Source organism: Bombina bombina, chromosome 2 (genome assembly GCF_027579735.1).
Source record: "Bombina bombina isolate aBomBom1 chromosome 2, aBomBom1.pri, whole genome shotgun sequence".
NCBI lineage: Eukaryota > Metazoa > Chordata > Amphibia > Anura > Bombinatoridae > Bombina > Bombina bombina.
Genome location: NC_069500.1, coordinates 943,141,814 through 943,160,598, shown reverse-complemented (window position 1 = coordinate 943,160,598; position 18,785 = coordinate 943,141,814). Strand labels below are relative to the sequence as shown.

The following is an 18,785-nucleotide window of genomic DNA, read 5'->3' as shown; positions in this document are numbered from 1 at the left end:
TAAGTGAATACATGTTTATATTTGCTTACCTTTTATATAAATATCATTATTCGTTATCAGATGATTTATTTTATTTTAATGATCAGCAAACACCTTGATATAACAGGATATTTCTATTATGTTACTATAAAATAACGTATCAGCCAAGTCTAAACATTTTTAAAACAAATTTACATCCTTTTTACAAGCAATTATTTCTCAAAAGCCAAACTCCACCCACCTTTTGCCTTATTTGGAGGAACCAATCTGGGCTTTAGTCCACTGACAGCGAAGCTAGCCACTGTCATAAAGTTAGTACTGTATTAAGTACATTGTTTTGCTGTTGTTATCTGATAAAGCCAATTGGAGACAAATATGTAGCAGAGTTAGCATTGGGAAATCAGAAGGATGCATTTCAAGTTAGCTCATATTTCAGAGCTAAATTACGTGAAATGGGGACAAAGTAAACAATGAAAATATATTGTAAAGCTGTTTTATTATGCATAACTGAACACTACACTACACTGCCCCTTTAATTACTTGAATACTGGGTAAAAGTGAAATATGAGATTTTAAGATAAAAATGGTTTCAAGACACAAACATAATAATATTAGTTAGAACTTATCTAGTAATAAACTGATCAGTAAAGGGAAAGGGGAAAAAAAAATGCTGGATATTTTATTGCAAGTACTATTATTTTCATCACACTTTGCTTCTCTATCATTTAGAGTCAAAAATCAAGCTGTCTGAAGAGGATGTAGTTCCTCAGATGCGACAGAGGAGCAACACACTGCCAAAAAGCTTTGGCTCCCAGCTTGAGAGGGAGGAGGATCGGAAGCAGGAAGCTTTAGGGAAGCCATCTATAGAGACTACATTGGATTCTATCGAGAAGAAGCTTCAGGATAAAAGAACTGAGGCTACACGACCTGAAGATATTAAGGTATTAGCTCTGTAAACAGATCCTGGCTTCTTAGTGGCCTTTTTTGTACAGTCTGTTCCTTTTTGACCATTATGCTTACCAACAATGTAAAGCTTCAGCCAAAAAGCCTTAGCTAGAAACTCTTTTCATTCTCATGGAGCTTACCAGAATCCCTATGTATTCCTGTGGGTGATGTGGAGCAAGAGTGGTAGAGCACTCCTGAGCTTTTCTGAAGAAACAAAGAGTTTAAAGTGTACAAAACTCTAAAAGCCATCTTATACTGCATACTAGTTTCCTTACAGTATACTTTTAACATATTCTTCTCTGTTAAAGGGCCACTAAACCCAAAATCTTTCTTTCATGATTCAGATAGAGAATAGAAATTTAAACAACATTACCATTTACTTCTATTATTTATTTTGCTTCATTTTTTAGATATCCTTAGTTGAAGAAAAAGCAATGCACATGGTGAGCCAATCACACGAGGCTTCTATGTGCAGCAACCAATCAGCGGCTACTGAGCATATCTAGATATGCTTTTCAGCAAAGAATATCAAGAGAATAAAACAAATTAGATAATATAAGTAAATTAGAAAGATGTTTAAAATTGCATTCTCTTTCTAAATCATGAAAGAAAAAATGTGGGTGTCATGTCCCTTTAAGATACTTCAGGACCTTAAAAAGTTTGGAAAGACAAAATTAGATTTGTGTGATTTAGATAAAAGGGTTATAGATTCCCTATGACCTCTAGGGAGAGAGGGGGGGACTAGGGGTTTGAGCCCTTAGACCTATAGAAACCAAACCTGGGTGTTTCCAATAGGTAGTGCCTTATGCCAAATAATATATAATTATTACTAACAGACAAAACAATCTTAAAATTGTGTCCGAGAGGAGCCTTTTGTGTACCGAGTACCACTCGGACACAATTTTAAGATTGTTTGTCTGTTCTTATATTCACTAGTGGAATTTTCCACTCTCTTTTTTAAATGATTATTGATATAAAAGTTAAGTTTTAATAAACAAACGACACACCACGCAATCAATATAGCATTGGTTTTTGCCCCGCCAAGTGTGCCCTATATGCTTCACTTTCTCTATCCCTCTTCTTAGTAATGATTTAGATAAAAGTCAATTTAAGTGTCTTTAAAATGACATGCTGTGTTATTGAATTTTTACTTTGTTCTGTCAGTATCCTTTGTTGAAAATAATATGTACATATCCTACACTATTGGTAGATAGTGGCTGATTGGTGGCTACACACATTGGTCTCTTATCATTAGGTCACCAGATGTGTTCATCGGCTCTCATTAGTTCATTGCTGCTCTGGAGCTGACTTCGCAGAGGTTAAACACACAGTTATATACAAGCAATAGTGCAATACTAAAACGATCTAACCGAACATTTTGTTTTTGTACGTATATAAACTTAGGTAATCAACATATATAATTGTAAATTGACGTGTGTGTTCCAATCTTGAGATGAGGAGTTGTCAGACAACCATACTATTTTACCAATAAAAGGACATACTAATGCAAAGATAAAATACTCAAATGTGTTTTTGCGCTAATGTTTCCCCCTACCTATGTCTTTATCCATGCAAATACGCTAAATCCAAAGCTTAGATAGGGCTTAGGAGCAGCATACACATGTAGCAGCCAATCACTGTTATTTATATGTGCAAACATGGCGGGTTGTAAACGATAACGTTTGGGAGTGCAAAAGTAAACCGCAAAGCTCTATATCAAAGGTGCAGATGGTATTGAAGGAGGACTTAATTTTACTACTTATTCATAGTCTGTCTATCGTCTCCGTCCTTTACTTCTGTCATTGCACTGCAGGTGTAAAAAGGACACTATATTGCTGTTCAGTGAAGCTGGCACATTTTGGGGATTGGGGTGCAGGGTACCCTGCTTATTAATGTTTATCAGAGTTTATAAATAAGATTGGCACATATGGGAAAGTGTTTCCCTATTGTTTTTTTGTAATTTTATTTTGTTGAGGAAAAAGCAAGTTACGAATTTAATCTGCATTCAGGTTACTTTAAAATATACACATTAAGGGGATTAACTACTACAGAGATATGTAAAATGTAATCCTGTATAATGCACAGTCCTGGAATTCTGATGACGTGTTGAAGTCAGATAAGAATATCAACACTTTTTTATAGCTCTCATCTTAGTTTGCATTTTTGAGAGAGAGTCTGCTGTGTTTGTTAAAAACTGAACTATGCTGTGTCCCAAACCTTATTTATTCAGGTCCTATAACTATATTGTTTTATACAGATTTACAACTTTAGCAGATTTTTGAGAGATACATTAAATGGTTTGCTAGCTTTTGCTTTGAGCTTTATTGTTTTGGTCTTTGTTATCCCTGGCTTTGAAGTGGAATGGCTACTTTGTTTCATTTAATTGGCAAGAGTCCATGAGCTAGTAACTTATGGGATATATAATCCTACCAGGAGGGGCAAAGTTTCCCTGACCTCAAAATGCCAATTACAAACTTTGCCTCCTATGGAGTTGGTAAAGTAGGTTTGTGCTTGATTTTTATGATTGCTTCTAAGCATTCTGAAGCCCAATTCCTCTCAGAGTACAGTGTTTGTCAGAGGGAAGTGAAGAGAGTATCGCCGATTAATTTTATGGTTTCCCTCGCGGGTAATCTTTTCAAGGGTTCTCTGTTATCGGTCGTAGGGATTCATCTCTTACCTCCCTTTTCAGATCGACGATATACTCTTATATACCATTACCTCTGCTGATAGTTTTCAGTACTGGTTTGTCTATCTGCTATATGTGGATGGGTGTCTTTCGGTAAGTATGTATCATTATTTAAGACACTCTCAGCTATGGTTTGGCGCTTTATGTATTATTATAAAGTTTTAAATATATGTATTTTATTTATATTTGCCATGAGTCAGGTCTATGTATATTTCCCTTTGCAGTCTGGCAGTTTCGTTATGGGAATCATGTTTTATGAAGTTTGTCTTACCTGGGGTACAGCCTTTTCTTTCCAATTTGACTTGTTTTTTCTTTTGATAAACTTGCGGGCAAATTTGGCTCGCAAGGGCGCAAAATGCTGTTATTTATTACGTCGTGAAAATTGTGTTTGTTATGACGCAAGTTGCGTCATTTCCGGATTTTTGTTGGCGCCCAAAAAAAAATTCAACTTGCTTTTGCGTCGTGTGTCATACTTGGCGCCATACAAAAAAAGAGAGAGAGCGCCTCCTAGTGTAGACAATACAACCCAGACAAACACAGTTCTCATACGGTGAAATAATACTCAGAGTATGATGGCAAAGATAATGCCTAGGCGAATATTCTGGGAACTTAAGTGTACCAAATCCCAGGGCAGCTCCACCTGGAATCAAAGTCGGATTCTGTAGTGGGGAAAAAGGAAAGGGATAAGAGGGAGACTCCTAGTGCAGAGCAATTATGTATCAGAACCCCATAAGCCGTTCCCAACAAATGGATACTCACAATATAGGATGCACACAATCGTGCTAATAAAGCATACTGGGTATATTAAAGTGGCCCAGTGCACATATAAGTGAAGTTGATTCTCTGTTCCAATGGGTGCTTCTTAAAACAAATGATGCACGGGAGACTCCAGATAAAGAAAAAAAAAAAGGCTTTATAAAAAATATAATAAAAACAGTTACAGATAGTAAAATCTACAAGTGGGATCAGTACAAACACGCTACGCGTTTCTCAGCGCTAACCACGCTGTTTCCTCAGGCAGGTAAACACTTGGCGCCATATTTTTTTATTTTATTTTACCCCACTTCCTATATGCTCCTTGCCTTCTTTATGCTCAGAGGGCTATGCTATTTGCTTTTTTGCCAATTTTAGCATTTGCATTGTTTCCCATTCCTGAAACATGTTTCGCCGACTTGATCTCGGCTTTTTCAAAAGAAAGTCGGCGAAACATGTTAAGGGAGGGTATTTCCTTAATACCCGATTAGTTTTTTAAACGGCAAAAAGACTCGTAATGCAAACAAATTCAGAAATAATATAGAGACACTGTTAAAAATTAACTATATAAAATACCGTTGATAAAGTATTAACATCAAACTTAGCAAGACATCAGTCACATTGTGTATATCGTAATGGCTGCAATGGCGTCCAGCTAAGCATTGCTTAGCAAGTGTAGCTGTTCATACATATTTCTTTCATGTAATTGGCAAGAGTCCATGAGCTAGTGACATATGGGATATACAATCCTACCAGGAGGGGCAAAGTTTCCCAAACCTCAAAATGCCTCTAAATACACCCCTCGCCACACCCACAATTCAGTTTTACAAACTTTGCCTCCTATGGAGGTGGTGAAGTAAGTTTGTGCTAAGATTTCTACTCTTGCTAAACGTACCACTATTCCTATGGAAGATAGCACTTCCTTTAAGTATCCTTTAGATAGGAAGCTTGAATCTTATCTAAGGAAGGCCTATTTATATTCAGGTCATCTTCTCAGACCTGCTATTTCTTTGGCTGATGTTGCGGCTGCATCAACTTTCTGGTTGGAAAATTTAGCGCAACACGAATTGGATTCTGACATATCTAGCGTTGTTCGCTTACTGCAACATGCTAATCATTTTATTTGTGATGCCATTTTTGATATTATCAAAATTGATGTTAGATCCATGTCTTTAGCTGTTTTAGCTAGAAGAGCTTTGTGGCTTAAATCTTGGAATGCTGATATGACATCTAAATCTAGATTACTATCTCTTTCTTTCCAAGGTAATAATTTATTTGGTTCTCAGTTGGATTCTATTATTTCAACTATCACTGGGGGAAAAGGAGTTTTTTTGCGTCAGGATAAAAAACCTAAGGGTAAATCTAAGGCTTCTAACCGTTTTAGTTCCTTTCGTCAGAATAAGGAACAAAAACTCAATCCTCCCCCCAAGGAATCTGCTTCCAATTGGAAGCCTTCCTCAAATTGGAAAAAATCCAAGCCATTTAGGAAACCAAAGTCAGCCCCTAAATCCGCATGAAGGTGCGGCCCTCATGCCAGCTCAGCTGGTAGGGGGCAGATTAAGATTTTTCAAGGATTTTTGGATAAAATCTGACCAAAATCATTGGATTCAGAGCATTGTCTCTCAAGGGTATTGAATAGGATTCAGAGTAAGACCTCCTGTGAGAAGATTTTTTTTCTCTCACGCATCCCTGTAAATCCAGTAAAAGCTCAGGCTTTTCTGAAGTGTGTTTCAGACCTGGAGTCTTCAGGGGTAATCATGCCAGTTCCTCCTCAGGAACAGGGTTTGGGGTTTTATTCAAACCTATTCATTGTACCAAAGAAAGAAAATTTATTCAGACCAGTTCTGGTTCTAAAAATTTTTGAATCGTTATGTAAGAGTACCAACTTTCAAGATGGGGTGACTATAAGGACTATTCTGCCTTTTGTTCAGCGAGGACATTATATGTCCACAATAGACTTGCAGGATGCATACCTTCATATTCCGATTCATCCAGAACACTTTCAGTTTCTGAGATTCTCTTTTCTAGACAAGCATTACCAATTTGTTGCTCTTCCATTTGGCCTAGCAACAGCTACAAGAATCTTTTCAAAGGTTCTGGGTGCCCTACTATCTGTAATCAGAGAACAGGGTATTGCGGTGTTTCCTTATTTGGACGATATCTTGGTACTAGCTCAGTCTTTACATACTGCAGAATCTCACACGAATCAACTAGTGTTGTTTCTTCGGAAACATGGTTGGAGGATCAATTTACCAAAAAGTTTCTTGATTCCTCAGACAAGGGTCACCTTTTTAGGCTTCCAGATAGATTCAGTGTCCATGACTCTGTCTCTAACAGACAAGAGACATTTAAAATTGGTCACAGCATGCCGGCTCCTTCAGTCTCAGTCATTCCCTTCAGTGGCTATGTGCATGTAAGTTTTAGGTCTCATGACTGCAGCATCAGACGCGATCCCCTTTGCTCGTTTTCACATGAGACCTCTACAGCTTTCTATGCTGAATCAATGGTGCAGGGATTATACAAAGATATCACAATTAATATCCTTGAATCCCAATGTACGACACTCTCTGACATGGTGGATAGATCACCATCGTTTGGTTTAAGGGGCTTCTTTTGTTCGCCCAACCTGGACTGTGATCTCAACAGATGCGAGTCTTTCAGGTTGGGGAGCTGTTTGGGGATCTCTGACAGCACAAGGGGTTTGGAAATCTCAAGAGGCGAGATTACCAATAAATATTTTAGAACTCCGTGCAATTCTCAGGGCTCTTCAGTTCTGGCCTCTGCTAAAGAGAGAACCGTTCATTTGTTTTCAGACCGACAATATCACAACTGTGGCTTATGTCAATCATCAGGGTGGCACTCACAGTCCCCAAGCTATGAAAGAAGTATCTTGGATACTTGCCTGGGCGGAATCCAGCTCCTGTCTAATCTCTGCGGTGCATATCCCAGGTGTAGACGATTGGGAGGCGGATGATCTCAGCCGCCAGACTTTACATCCAGGGGAGTGGTCTCTCTATCCAGATGTGTTTTCTCAGATTGTTCAGATGTGTGGGCTTCCAGAGATAGATCTCATGGCCTCTCATCTAAACAAGAAACTTCCCAGATACCTGTCCAGGTCCAGGGATGTTCAGGCGGAAGCAGTGGATGCGCTGACACTTCCTTGGTTTTATCATCCTGCTTACATCTTCCCGCCTCTAGTTCTCCTTCCAAGAGTGATCTCCAAAATCATCATGGAACAGTCTTTTGTGTTGCTGGTGGCTCCAGCATGGCCACACAGGTTTTGGTATGCGGATCTGGTTCGGATGTCCAGTTGCCCGCCTTGGCCACTTCCGTTACGGCCGGACCTACTATCTCAAGGTCCGTTTTTCCATCAGGATCTCAAATCATTAAATTTAAAGGTATGGAAATTGAACGCTTAGTTCTAAGTCATAGAGGTTTCTCTGACTCAGTGATTAATACTATGTTACAAGCTCGTAAATCTGTCTCTAGAAAGATTTATTATAGAGTTTGGAAGACTTACATTTCATGATGTTCTTCTCATAAATTCTCCTGGCATTCTTTTAGAATTCCTAGAATTTTACAGTTCCTTCAGGATGGTTTGGATAAGGGATTGTCTGCAAGTTCCTTGAAAGGACAAATCTCCGCTCTTTCTGTTTTATTTCACAGAAAGATTGCTATACTTCCTGATATTCACTGTTTTGTACAGGCTTTAGTTCGTATTAAGCCTGTTATTAAATCAATTTCTCCTCCTTGGAGTCTTAATTTGGTTCTGAAGGCTTTACAGGCTCCTCCATTTGAGCCTATGCATTCTTTGGACATTAAACTACTTTCTTGGAAAGTGTTGTTCCTTTTGGCTATCTCTTCTGCTAGAAGAGTTTCTGAGCTATCTGCTCTTTCTTGTGTCTCCTTTTCTGATTTTTCATCAGGATAAGGCAGTTTTGCGGACTTCTTTTTTTACCTAAGGCTGTGAATTCTAACAACATTAGTAGAGAAATTGTTGTCCCTTCCTTATGTCCCAATCCTAAGAATTCTTTGGAGAGATCCTTACATTCTTTGGATGTGGTAAGAGCTTTGAAATATGTGGAAGCTACTAAAGATTTCAGGAAGACTTCCAGTCTATTTGTTATTTTCTGGTCATAGGAAAGGTCAGAAGGCTTCTGCTATTTCCTTGAGTGGAAGTCTCCACATCTTGAGTATTCATATCCCATATGTCACTAGCTCATGGACTCTTGCCAATTACATGAAAGAAAACATAATTTATGTAAGAACTTACCTGATAAATTCATTTCTTTCATATTGGCAAGAGTCCATGAGGCCCACCCTTTTTTATGGTGGTTATGATTTTTTGTATAAAGCACAATTATTACCAAATTTCCTTTGTTGATGCTTTCTACTCCTTTCTTTATCACCCCACTGCTTGGCTATTCGTTAAACTGAATTGTGGGTGTGGTGAGGGGTGTGAGGTTTGGGAAACTTTGCCCCTCCTGGTAGGATTGTATATCCCATATGTCACTAGCTCATGGACTCTTGCCAATATGAAAGAAATGAATTTATCAGGTAAGTTCTTACATAAATTATGTTTTTTAATAACCGGAGTTGATACGTTACAATTTTCTGTTGTGGTTAAAACTATTATATTTACAATGTAAGTGAACAGACAAAATATTATAAAGGGAAGATTTAAAACCATATAGAATATTACTGATATAGTGTTAACATCAAACTAAGCAAGATATCAGTCACACTATGTATACCGTAACGGCTGCAGTGGCGTCTAGCTAAGCACCACTTAGTAAGTGTAGCTGTTTATAGATACAGTTTTAATAATCTAAGTTGATACTTTATAATCTCCTGTTGTTGTTAAAACCATCATATTTTCAATATAATTGAGCAGACGAAATATCATAAAGGGGACATTCTAGAACCGCCTTCAGTACTAGACATACGAACTGATACATTGTAATGCTAATATTAGCGACACAAGACGAGCAATAGTGATTACGCATGACGTGTTAACCTTAACATTTTGCTGACAATTTTTTACTACAATAATAGTCTGAATACAAGATGAAAGCATAATGTATTTATGAATATCAAACCACGAGAAACACTACACATCAACTGCTCTTACAATAATATATAGAGGGTGAAATAATACAATCGATGTATCATTACATTTGAAACTAAGGCTATTCATAATAGCCAATAGTACTTATTATTTTATATCTTAACCCCTGATCTCAATAGAAAGTCACAAACTTTAATAAAAGTAGGCATAGTATCTGCAAGATTATAAGATCTATTAAATAAAGCAGACATACTTGTTCACAAAAGCACATAACAGTAAAATAAGTATGTATGACTGCTAAATGTATACACAAGTTCTGTGAAATCATAACGTTGAAAATACATGGTGTCAAACTTCAAGACCTTTATTGACTTAATAAGTGTTTAATCCAAGAACATTTAAAACTATAAGATTGTGTAAGATAAAATGATGTGGGCACACCAACTTACTAAATAGTACCAATTTGTGGCTTAGTGCCTCGTATATACACCTACGTTGAAGGTGCTATAACATAATAGCCCCTAAGAAACAACAAGGCTCCTTATTATCTCAGAGAGTGTGTTGCATAAGATTTGATAATTATCACCAAATTATAACAGACAAGAGACAAATGAAATTGGTTTCTGCCTGTCGAAAACCTTCAGTCTCGATCATTCCCTTCAGTGGCTATGTGCATGGAAGTTTTAGGTATCATGACTGCAGCATCGGAAGCGATCCCCTTTGCTTGTTTTCATAGGAGACCTCTGCAGCTTTGCATGCTGAATCAATGGTGCAGGGATTATAGTCGGATATCACAATTGATATACTTAAATCCTAACATTCAACTCTCTGTCTGGTGGTTGGACCATCATCGGATTATTCAAGGGGCCTCTTTTGTTCGTCCTTACTGTACTGTGATTTCAACAGATGCAAGTCTCACAGGTTGGGGAGCTGTCTGGGGATCTCTGACAGCACAAGGAGTTTGGAATCCTCAAGAGGCGAGGTTACCAATCAATATTTTAGAACTCTGTGCTATTTTCAGGGCTCTTCAGGCTTGGCCTGTATTAAAGAGAAAATCATTCATTCGTTTTCAGACAGACAATATCACAACTGTGGCATATGTCAATCATCAGGGTGGGACTCGCAGTCCTTTAGCGATAAAAGAAGTATCTCAGATACTTTCTTGGGCGGAATATAACTCCTGTCTAATTTCTGCGATACATATCCCAGGTGTAGATAATTGGGAAGCGGATTATCTCAGTCATCAGTCTTTACATCCAGGGGAGTGGTCTCTCCATCCAGATGTATTTCTCCAACATAGGTGTGTCCGGTCCACGGCGTCATCCTTACTTGTGGGATATTCTCTTCCCCAACAGGAAATGGCAAAGAGCCCAGCAAAGCTGGTCACATGATCCCTCCTAGGCTCCGCCTACCCCAGTCATTCTCTTTGCCGTTGTACAGGCAACATCTCCACGGAGATGGCTTAGAGTTTTTTAGTGTTTAACTGTAGTTTTTCATTATTCAATCAAGAGTTTGTTATTTTCAAATAGTGCTGGTACGTACTATTTACTCAGAAACAGAAAAGAGATGAAGAATTCTGTTTGTATGAGGAAAATGATTTTAGCAACCGTAACTAAAATCCATGGCTGTTCCACACAGGACTGTTGAGAGCAATTAACTTCAGTTGGGGGAACAGTTTGCAGTCTCTTGCTGCTTGAGGTATGACACATTCTAACAAGACGATGTAATGCTGGAAGCTGTCATTTTCCCTATGGGATCCGGTAAGCCATGTTTATTACGATTGTAAATAAGGGCTTCACAAGGGCTTATTTAAACTGTAGACTTTTTTTGGGCTAAATCGATTGATATTAACACTTATTTAGCCTTGAGGAATCATTTATTCTGGGTATTTTGATTTAATAATATCGGCAGGCACTGTTTTAGACACCTTATTCTTTAGGGGCTTTCCCAAAGCATAGGCAGAGTCTCATTTTCGCGCCGGTGTTGCGCACTTGTTTTTGAGAGGCATGGCATGCAGTCGCATGTGAGAGGAGCTCTGATACTCATAAAAGACTTCTGAAGGCGTCATTTGGTATCGTATTCCCCTTTGGGTTTGGTTGGGTCTCAGCAAAGCAGATACCAGGGACTGTAAAGGGGTTTAAAGCTTAAAACGGCTCCGGTTCCGTTATTTTAAGGGTTAAAGCTTCCAAAATTGGTGTGCAATATTTTCAAGGCTTTAAGACGCTGTGGTGAAAATTTGGTGAATTTTGAACAATTCCTTCATGTTTTTTCGCAATTGCAGTAATAAAGTGTGTTCAGTTTAAAATTTAAAGTGACAGTAACGGTTTTATTTTAAAACGTTTTTTTGTACTTTCTGATCAAGTTTATGCCTGTTTAACATGTCTGAACTACCAGATAGACTGTGTTCTGAATGTGGGGAAGCCAGAATTCCTATTCATTTAAATAAATGTGATTTATGTGATAATGACAATGATGCCCAAGATGATTCCTCAAGTGAGGGGAGTAAGCATGGTACTGCATCATTCCCTCCTTCGTCTACACGAGTCTTGTCCACTCAGGAGGCCCCTAGTACATCTAGCGCGCCAATACTCCTTACTATGCAACAATTAACGGCTGTAATGGATAATTCTGTCAAAAACATTTTAGCCAAAATGAACCCTTGTCAGCGTAAGCGTGGATGCTCTGTTTTAGTTACTGAAGAGCATGACGACGCTGATATTAATATCTCTGAAGGGCCCCTAACCCAATTTGAGGGGGCCAGGGAGGTTTTGTCTGAGGGAGAAATTACTGATTTAGGGAACATTTCTCAGCAGGCTGAATCTGATGTGATTACATTTAAATTTAAATTGGAACATCTCCGCATTTTGCTTAAGGAGGTATTATCCACTCTGGATGATTGTGAAAATTTAGTCATCCCAGAGAAACTATGTAAAATGGACAAGTTCCTAGAGGTGCCGGGGCTCCCAGAAGCTTTTCCTATACCCAAGCGGGTGGCGGACATTGTTAATAAAGAATGGGAAAGGCCCGGTATTCCTTTCGTCCCTCCCCCCATATTTAAAAAATTGTTTCCTATGGTCGACCCCAGAAAGGACTTATGGCAGTCAGTCCCCAAGGTCGAGGGAGCGGTTTCTACTTTAAACAAACGCACCACTATTCCCATAGAGGATAGTTGTGCTTTCAAAGATCCTATGGATAAAAAATTAGAAGGTTTGCTTAAAAAGATGTTTGTTCAGCAGGGTTACCTTCTACAACCCATTTCATGCATTGTCCCTGTCACTACAGCCGCATATTTCTGGTTTGATGAACTGATTAAGGTGCTCGATAGTGACTCTCCTCCTTATGAGGAGATTATGGACAGAATCAATGCTCTCAAATTGGCTAATTCTTTCACTCTAGACGCCTCTTTGCAATTGGCTAAGTTAGCGGCTAAGAACTCTGGGTTTGCTATTGTGGCGCGCAGAGCGCTTTGGTTGAAATCTTGGTCGGCTGATGCGTCTTCCAAGAACAAGCTACTAAATATTCCTTTCAAGGGGAAAACGCTGTTTGGTCCTGACTTGAAAGAGATTATCTCTGATATCACTGGGGGTAAGGGCCACGCCCTTCCTCAGGATCGGCCCTTCAAGGCAAAAAATAGACCTAATTTTCGTCCCTTTCGTAAAAACGGACCAGCCCAAGGTGCTACGTCCTCTAAGCAAGAGGGTAATACTTCTCAGGCCAAGCCAGCTTGGAGACCAATGCAAGGCTGGAACAAGGGCAAGCAGGCCAAGAAACCTGCCACTGCTACCAAGACAGCATGAAATATTGGCCCCCGATCCGGGACCGGATCTGGTGGGGGGCAGACTCTCTCTCTTCGCTCAGGCTTGGGCAAGAGATGTTCTGGATCCTTGGGCGCTAGAAATAGTCTCCCAGGGTTATCTTCTGGAATTCAAGGGACTTCCCCCAAGGGGGAGGTTCCACAAGTCGCAGTTGTCTTCAGACCACATAAAAAGACAGGCGTTCTTACATTGTGTAGAAGACCTGTTAAAAATGGGAGTGATTCATCCCGTTCCATTAAGAGAGCAAGGGATGGGGTTCTACTCCAATCTGTTTATAGTTCCCAAAAAAGAGGGAACGTTCAGACCAATCCTAGATCTCAAGATCTTAAACAAATTTCTCAAGGTCCCATCGTTCAAGATGGAAACCATTCGAACTATCCTTCCTTCCATCCAGGAAGGTCAATTTATGACCACGGTGGATTTAAAGGATGCGTATTTACATATTCCTATCCACAAGGAACATCATCGGTTCCTAAGGTTTGCATTCCTGGACAAACATTACCAGTTCGTGGCGCTTCCTTTCGGATTAGCCACTGCTCCAAGGATTTTCACAAAGGTACTAGGGTCCCTTCTAGCGGTGCTAAGACCAAGGGGCATTGCAGTAGTACCTTACCTGGACGACATTCTGATTCAAGCGTCGTCCCTTCCTCAAGCAAAGGCTCACACGGACATTGTCCTGGCCTTTCTCAGATCTCACGGCTGGAAAGTGAACGTGGAAAAGAGTTCTCTATCCCCGTCAACAAGGGTTCCCTTCTTGGGAACAATTATAGACTCCTTAGAAATGAGGATCTTTCTAACAGAGGCCAGAAAAACAAAGCTTCTGGACTCTTGTCGGATACTTCATTCCGTTCCTCTTCCTTCCATAGCTCAGTGCATGGAAGTGATCGGGTTGATGGTGGCGGCGATGGACATAGTTCCTTTTGCGCGCATTCATCTAAGACCATTACAACTGTGCATGCTCAGTCAGTGGAATGGGGACTATACAGACTTGTCTCCGAAGATACAAGTAAATCAGAGGACCAGAGACTCACTCCGTTGGTGGCTGTCCCTGGACAATCTGTCTCAAGGGATGATGTTCCACAGACCAGAGTGGGTCATTGTCACGACCGACGCCAGTCTGATAGGCTGGGGCGCGGTCTGGGGATCCCTGAAAGCTCAGGGTCTTTGGTCTCGGGAAGAATCTCTTCTACCGATAAATATTCTGGAACTGAGAGCGATATTCAATGCGCTCCAGGCCTGGCCCCAGCTTGCGAGGACCAGGTTCATACGGTTTCAATCAGACAACATGACGACTGTTGCGTACATCAACCATCAGGGGGGAACAAGGAGTTCCCTAGCGATGGAAGAAGTAACCAAAATTATTCTTTGGGCGGAGTCTCACTCCTGCCACCTGTCTGCTATCCACATCCCAGGAGTGGAAAATTGGGAAGCGGATTTTCTGAGTCGTCAGACATTGCATCCGGGGGAGTGGGAACTCCATCCGGAAATCTTTGCCCGAGTCACTCACCTGTGGGGCATTCCAGACATGGATCTGATGGCCTCTCGTCAGAACTTCAAAGTTCCTTGCTACGGGGCCAGATCCAGGGATCCCAAGGCGGCTCTAGTGGATGCACTAGTAGCACCTTGGACCTTCAAACTAGCTTATGTGTTCCCGCCATTTCCTCTCATCCCCAGGCTGATAGCCAGGATCAAGCAGGAGAGGGCGTCGGTGATCTTGATAGCTCCTGCGTGGCCACGCAGGACTTGGTATGCAGATCTGGTGAATATGTCATCGGCTCCACCTTGGAAGCTACCTTTGAGAAGAGACCTTCTTGTTCAGGGTCCGTTCGAACATCCGAATCTGGTTTCACTCCAGCTGACTGCTTGGAGATTGAACGCTTGATTTTATCGAAGCGAGGATTCTCAGATTCTGTGATCGATACTCTTGTTCAGGCCAGAAAGCCTGTGACTAGAAAGATTTACCACAAAATTTGGAAAAAATATATCTGTTGGTGTGAATCTAAAGGATTCCCTTGGGACAAGGTTAAGATTCCTAGGATTCTATCCTTCCTTCAAGAAGGATTGGAAAAAGGATTATCTGCAAGTTCCCTGAAGGGACAGATTTCTGCCTTGTCGGTATTACTTCACAAAAAGCTGGCAGCTGTGCCAGATGTTCAAGCCTTTGTTCAGGCTCTGGTTAGAATCAAGCCTGTTTACAAACCTTTGACTCCTCCTTGGAGTCTCAATTTAGTTCTTTCAGTTCTTCAGGGGGTTCCGTTTGAACCCTTACATTCCGTTGATATTAAGTTATTATCTTGGAAAGTTTTGTTTTTAGTTGCGATTTCTTCTGCTAGAAGAGTCTCAGAATTATCTGCTCTGCAGTGTTCTCCTCCTTATCTGGTGTTCCATGCAGATAAGGTGGTTTTACGTACTAAACCTGGTTTTCTTCCAAAAGTTGTTTCTAACAAAAACATTAACCAGGAGATTATCGTACCTTCTCTGTGTCCAAAACCAGTTTCAAAGAAGGAACGTTTGTTGCACAATTTGGATGTTGTTCGCGCTCTAAAATTCTATTTAGATGCTACAAAGGATTTTAGACAAACATCTTCCTTGTTTGTTGTTTATTCAGGTAAAAGGAGAGGTCAAAAGGCAACTTCTACCTCTCTCTCTTTTTGGATTAAAAGCATCATCAGATTGGCTTACGAGACTGCCGGACGGCAGCCTCCCGAAAGAATCACAGCTCATTCCACTAGGGCTGTGGCTTCCACATGGGCCTTCAAGAACGAGGCTTCTGTTGATCAGATATGTAGGGCAGCGACTTGGTCTTCACTGCACACTTTTACCAAATTTTACAAGTTTGATACTTTTGCTTCTTCTGAGGCTATTTTTGGGAGAAAGGTTTTGCAAGCCGTGGTGCCTTCCATTTAGGTGACCTGATTTGCTCCCTCCCTTCATCCGTGTCCTAAAGCTTTGGTATTGGTTCCCACAAGTAAGGATGACGCCGTGGACCGGACACACCTATGTTGGAGAAAACAGAATTTATGTTTACCTGATAAATTTCTTTCTCCAACGGTGTGTCCGGTCCACGGCCCGCCCTGGTTTTTTTAATCAGGTCTGATATTTTATTTTCTTTAACTACAGTCACCACGGTACCATATGATTTCTCCTATGCAAATATTCCTCCTTAACGTCGGTCGAATGACTGGGGTAGGCGGAGCCTAGGAGGGATCATGTGACCAGCTTTGCTGGGCTCTTTGCCATTTCCTGTTGGGGAAGAGAATATCCCACAAGTAAGGATGACGCCGTGGACCGGACACACCGTTGGAGAAAGAAATTTATCAGGTAAACATAAATTCTGTTTTTGTCAAATTGTACAGATGTGGGGTCTTCCCGAAATAGATCTGATGGCTTCCCATCTAAACAAGAAGCTTCCCAGGTACCTTTCCAGTTCCAGGGATCCTCAGGCGGAGATGGTCGATGCGTTAGCAGTTCCTTGGTTATACCAACCTGCTTACATTTTTCCGTCTCTAGTTCTTCTTCCAAGGGTGATCTCCAAGATCATAATGGAACAATCACATGTGTTTCTGATAGCACCAGCATGGCCTCACAGGTTTTGGTATGCGGATCTTGTCCGGTTGTCCAGTTGCCAACCTTGGCCACTTCCTTTAAGGCCAGACTTTGATACTAAGAGACTATCTGTCTGTCTGGTGAGTGACTTCTGTGCAAGTAACAGAAAGAGGTTTGTTATTTGTATGTAGTACTAGAGGCCATAATTCAGTAAAGGGATTGGTTAACCTTTAGTTGCTGTTTGGGATTCCTAACCACTAACGACAAATAAACTACCCACAGCATAAATAAAATATAGGATACCTGTGTAGGCTATGTTATTAATGTGGTTTCAGTTCCCTTACTACTGGGAAAAAAGGAATGCAAAGAACTGTCCTAGCATAAACTACATAATCTATATCTGTCTAACAATAAATCATGTACATTTCATATGGTTTTATAGATAAAGAACATACCAATGTTTAATGTTTCATATATAAGCATTATATTTATTTTTTGGCGGCAACTGTGAAGCCACATATACTTTCAACATTGTAAAGGGTCAAACTATAACATGGTCATAACAAAATGCACACAATATTAGTCTGGTGGTACTGCAATAAAATTAAGAATTTGGTGAGTTTCACTTCTTCCTTCTCAGAAATATACAGTATATAGACATTTTCAGAAGCAGTAGTTGCTTAACTATGTAGTGTTCTGTCTTTCTTTTTGTGTGCATCATTTTGAAATCTAGCCATAAAAATAGTGTGTGGTGTATGAATGCTGGTTCCATTAGCTTGTCAGCTACGTGAAAATGACGCCTCACACACTAGAAGCTAAACCCCCTTAGCTTTGTCATGGTACTGCATCTATCTTGCATCCAAAGAGTTAAGTCACATTGCATTTCATCAAAACCTGTTAACTCCTTGATTGCTATAGATACCATCAATAGATTACTTTGTAATATGTTGCAGTGCTTTCTTGCAGTCAAGAGGTTGTTGGCATGGTGACCAATAACATGTCTGCATCTGCTTACTGCGTTTTACTGGTTGGGTATGTGCTGTAATGTTTTCACAGAGCTTCCCTTAAAGTGATATCTAGCATCTTTTTAACATCAATTCAAGGGTGTTCCACAAAAAAAAATTTTTATATATATATATATATATTTAATGCAAATGTTTTTAGAAACTTACTTTTTGAAGAAATGTGGTTTGAACACATGTACATTTAACTTTGGGAGAGTATTTGCAGCACAAGATCAAAAGGATAATGAATTATAAAGTGTTCAATAAAGAATTCCTTGAGACAGTAGAATGCCAGAACAAAAGGTCTTGATTTGCAACTGGTGGCCAGAGTATGCTGCAGCGTTCTACAGGAACAATTACAATAAAGCAAATTCTACATACAAACATAAGAAAACTACATTTATAATGGTCAGAGTGTAACATCATCCAACCCTGTCTTGTAGGACATGACCAGGGAACAGGTTGGAGCAGAGAAAGTGTCACTTCAGAAAGCATTGCTTTACTATGAAAGCATTCACGGGAGGCCGGTATGTATATCTGCTTTCTAATCTTATAATGTTGTTTCATTTGTTTGCCTTTGTATCTTTTCTACACCACATGAATGTTTTTATATATACACATATATGTTATGATTCTCCGAAACTCAGAAACCCATTTCTCATTAAAGTGAATGTAAATTTTGATGATAAAGTGCCCGGTTTTTAAAAATTCAATTAAAAACAGGGGCACTTTAATTCATCAAAACTTACATTTTACTCGTGTTGTGAAAATACTTACTGTACCTTTTTAATCTTGACAGCCGGTCCAGCTTCCCCCGGTTGTCGCAAGCCTCTTCCTATGTCAGAAATGACGGATCGGTCATCCTCCAATCACAGCTTCCCCCCGGGGGGAATCAGTGTCTGATTCAACGCCGTGATTGGAGGAAGCCGGATTCCTCATTTTAGACCCAGGAAGAGGCTTTGCGACAGGTAGAGGAAGCGATGCAGCGG

General features: G+C 40.0%; 1 protein-coding gene across 6 annotated transcripts in view; it reads left to right on the top strand.

The window, feature by feature from the left end:
* The window catches only part of FAM13A (family with sequence similarity 13 member A), a 775,968-nt gene that overhangs the window by 707,776 nt on the left and 49,407 nt on the right, over nucleotides 1-18,785 (top strand). For all 6 annotated transcript variants that reach the window (XM_053703428.1, XM_053703423.1, XM_053703425.1 and 3 more), the window contains 2 exons: nucleotides 709-920; nucleotides 18,240-18,323. In XM_053703428.1, the coding sequence (XP_053559403.1) occupies nucleotides 709-920; nucleotides 18,240-18,323 (296 nt within the window). The remainder of the gene's footprint in view (nucleotides 1-708; nucleotides 921-18,239; nucleotides 18,324-18,785) is intronic.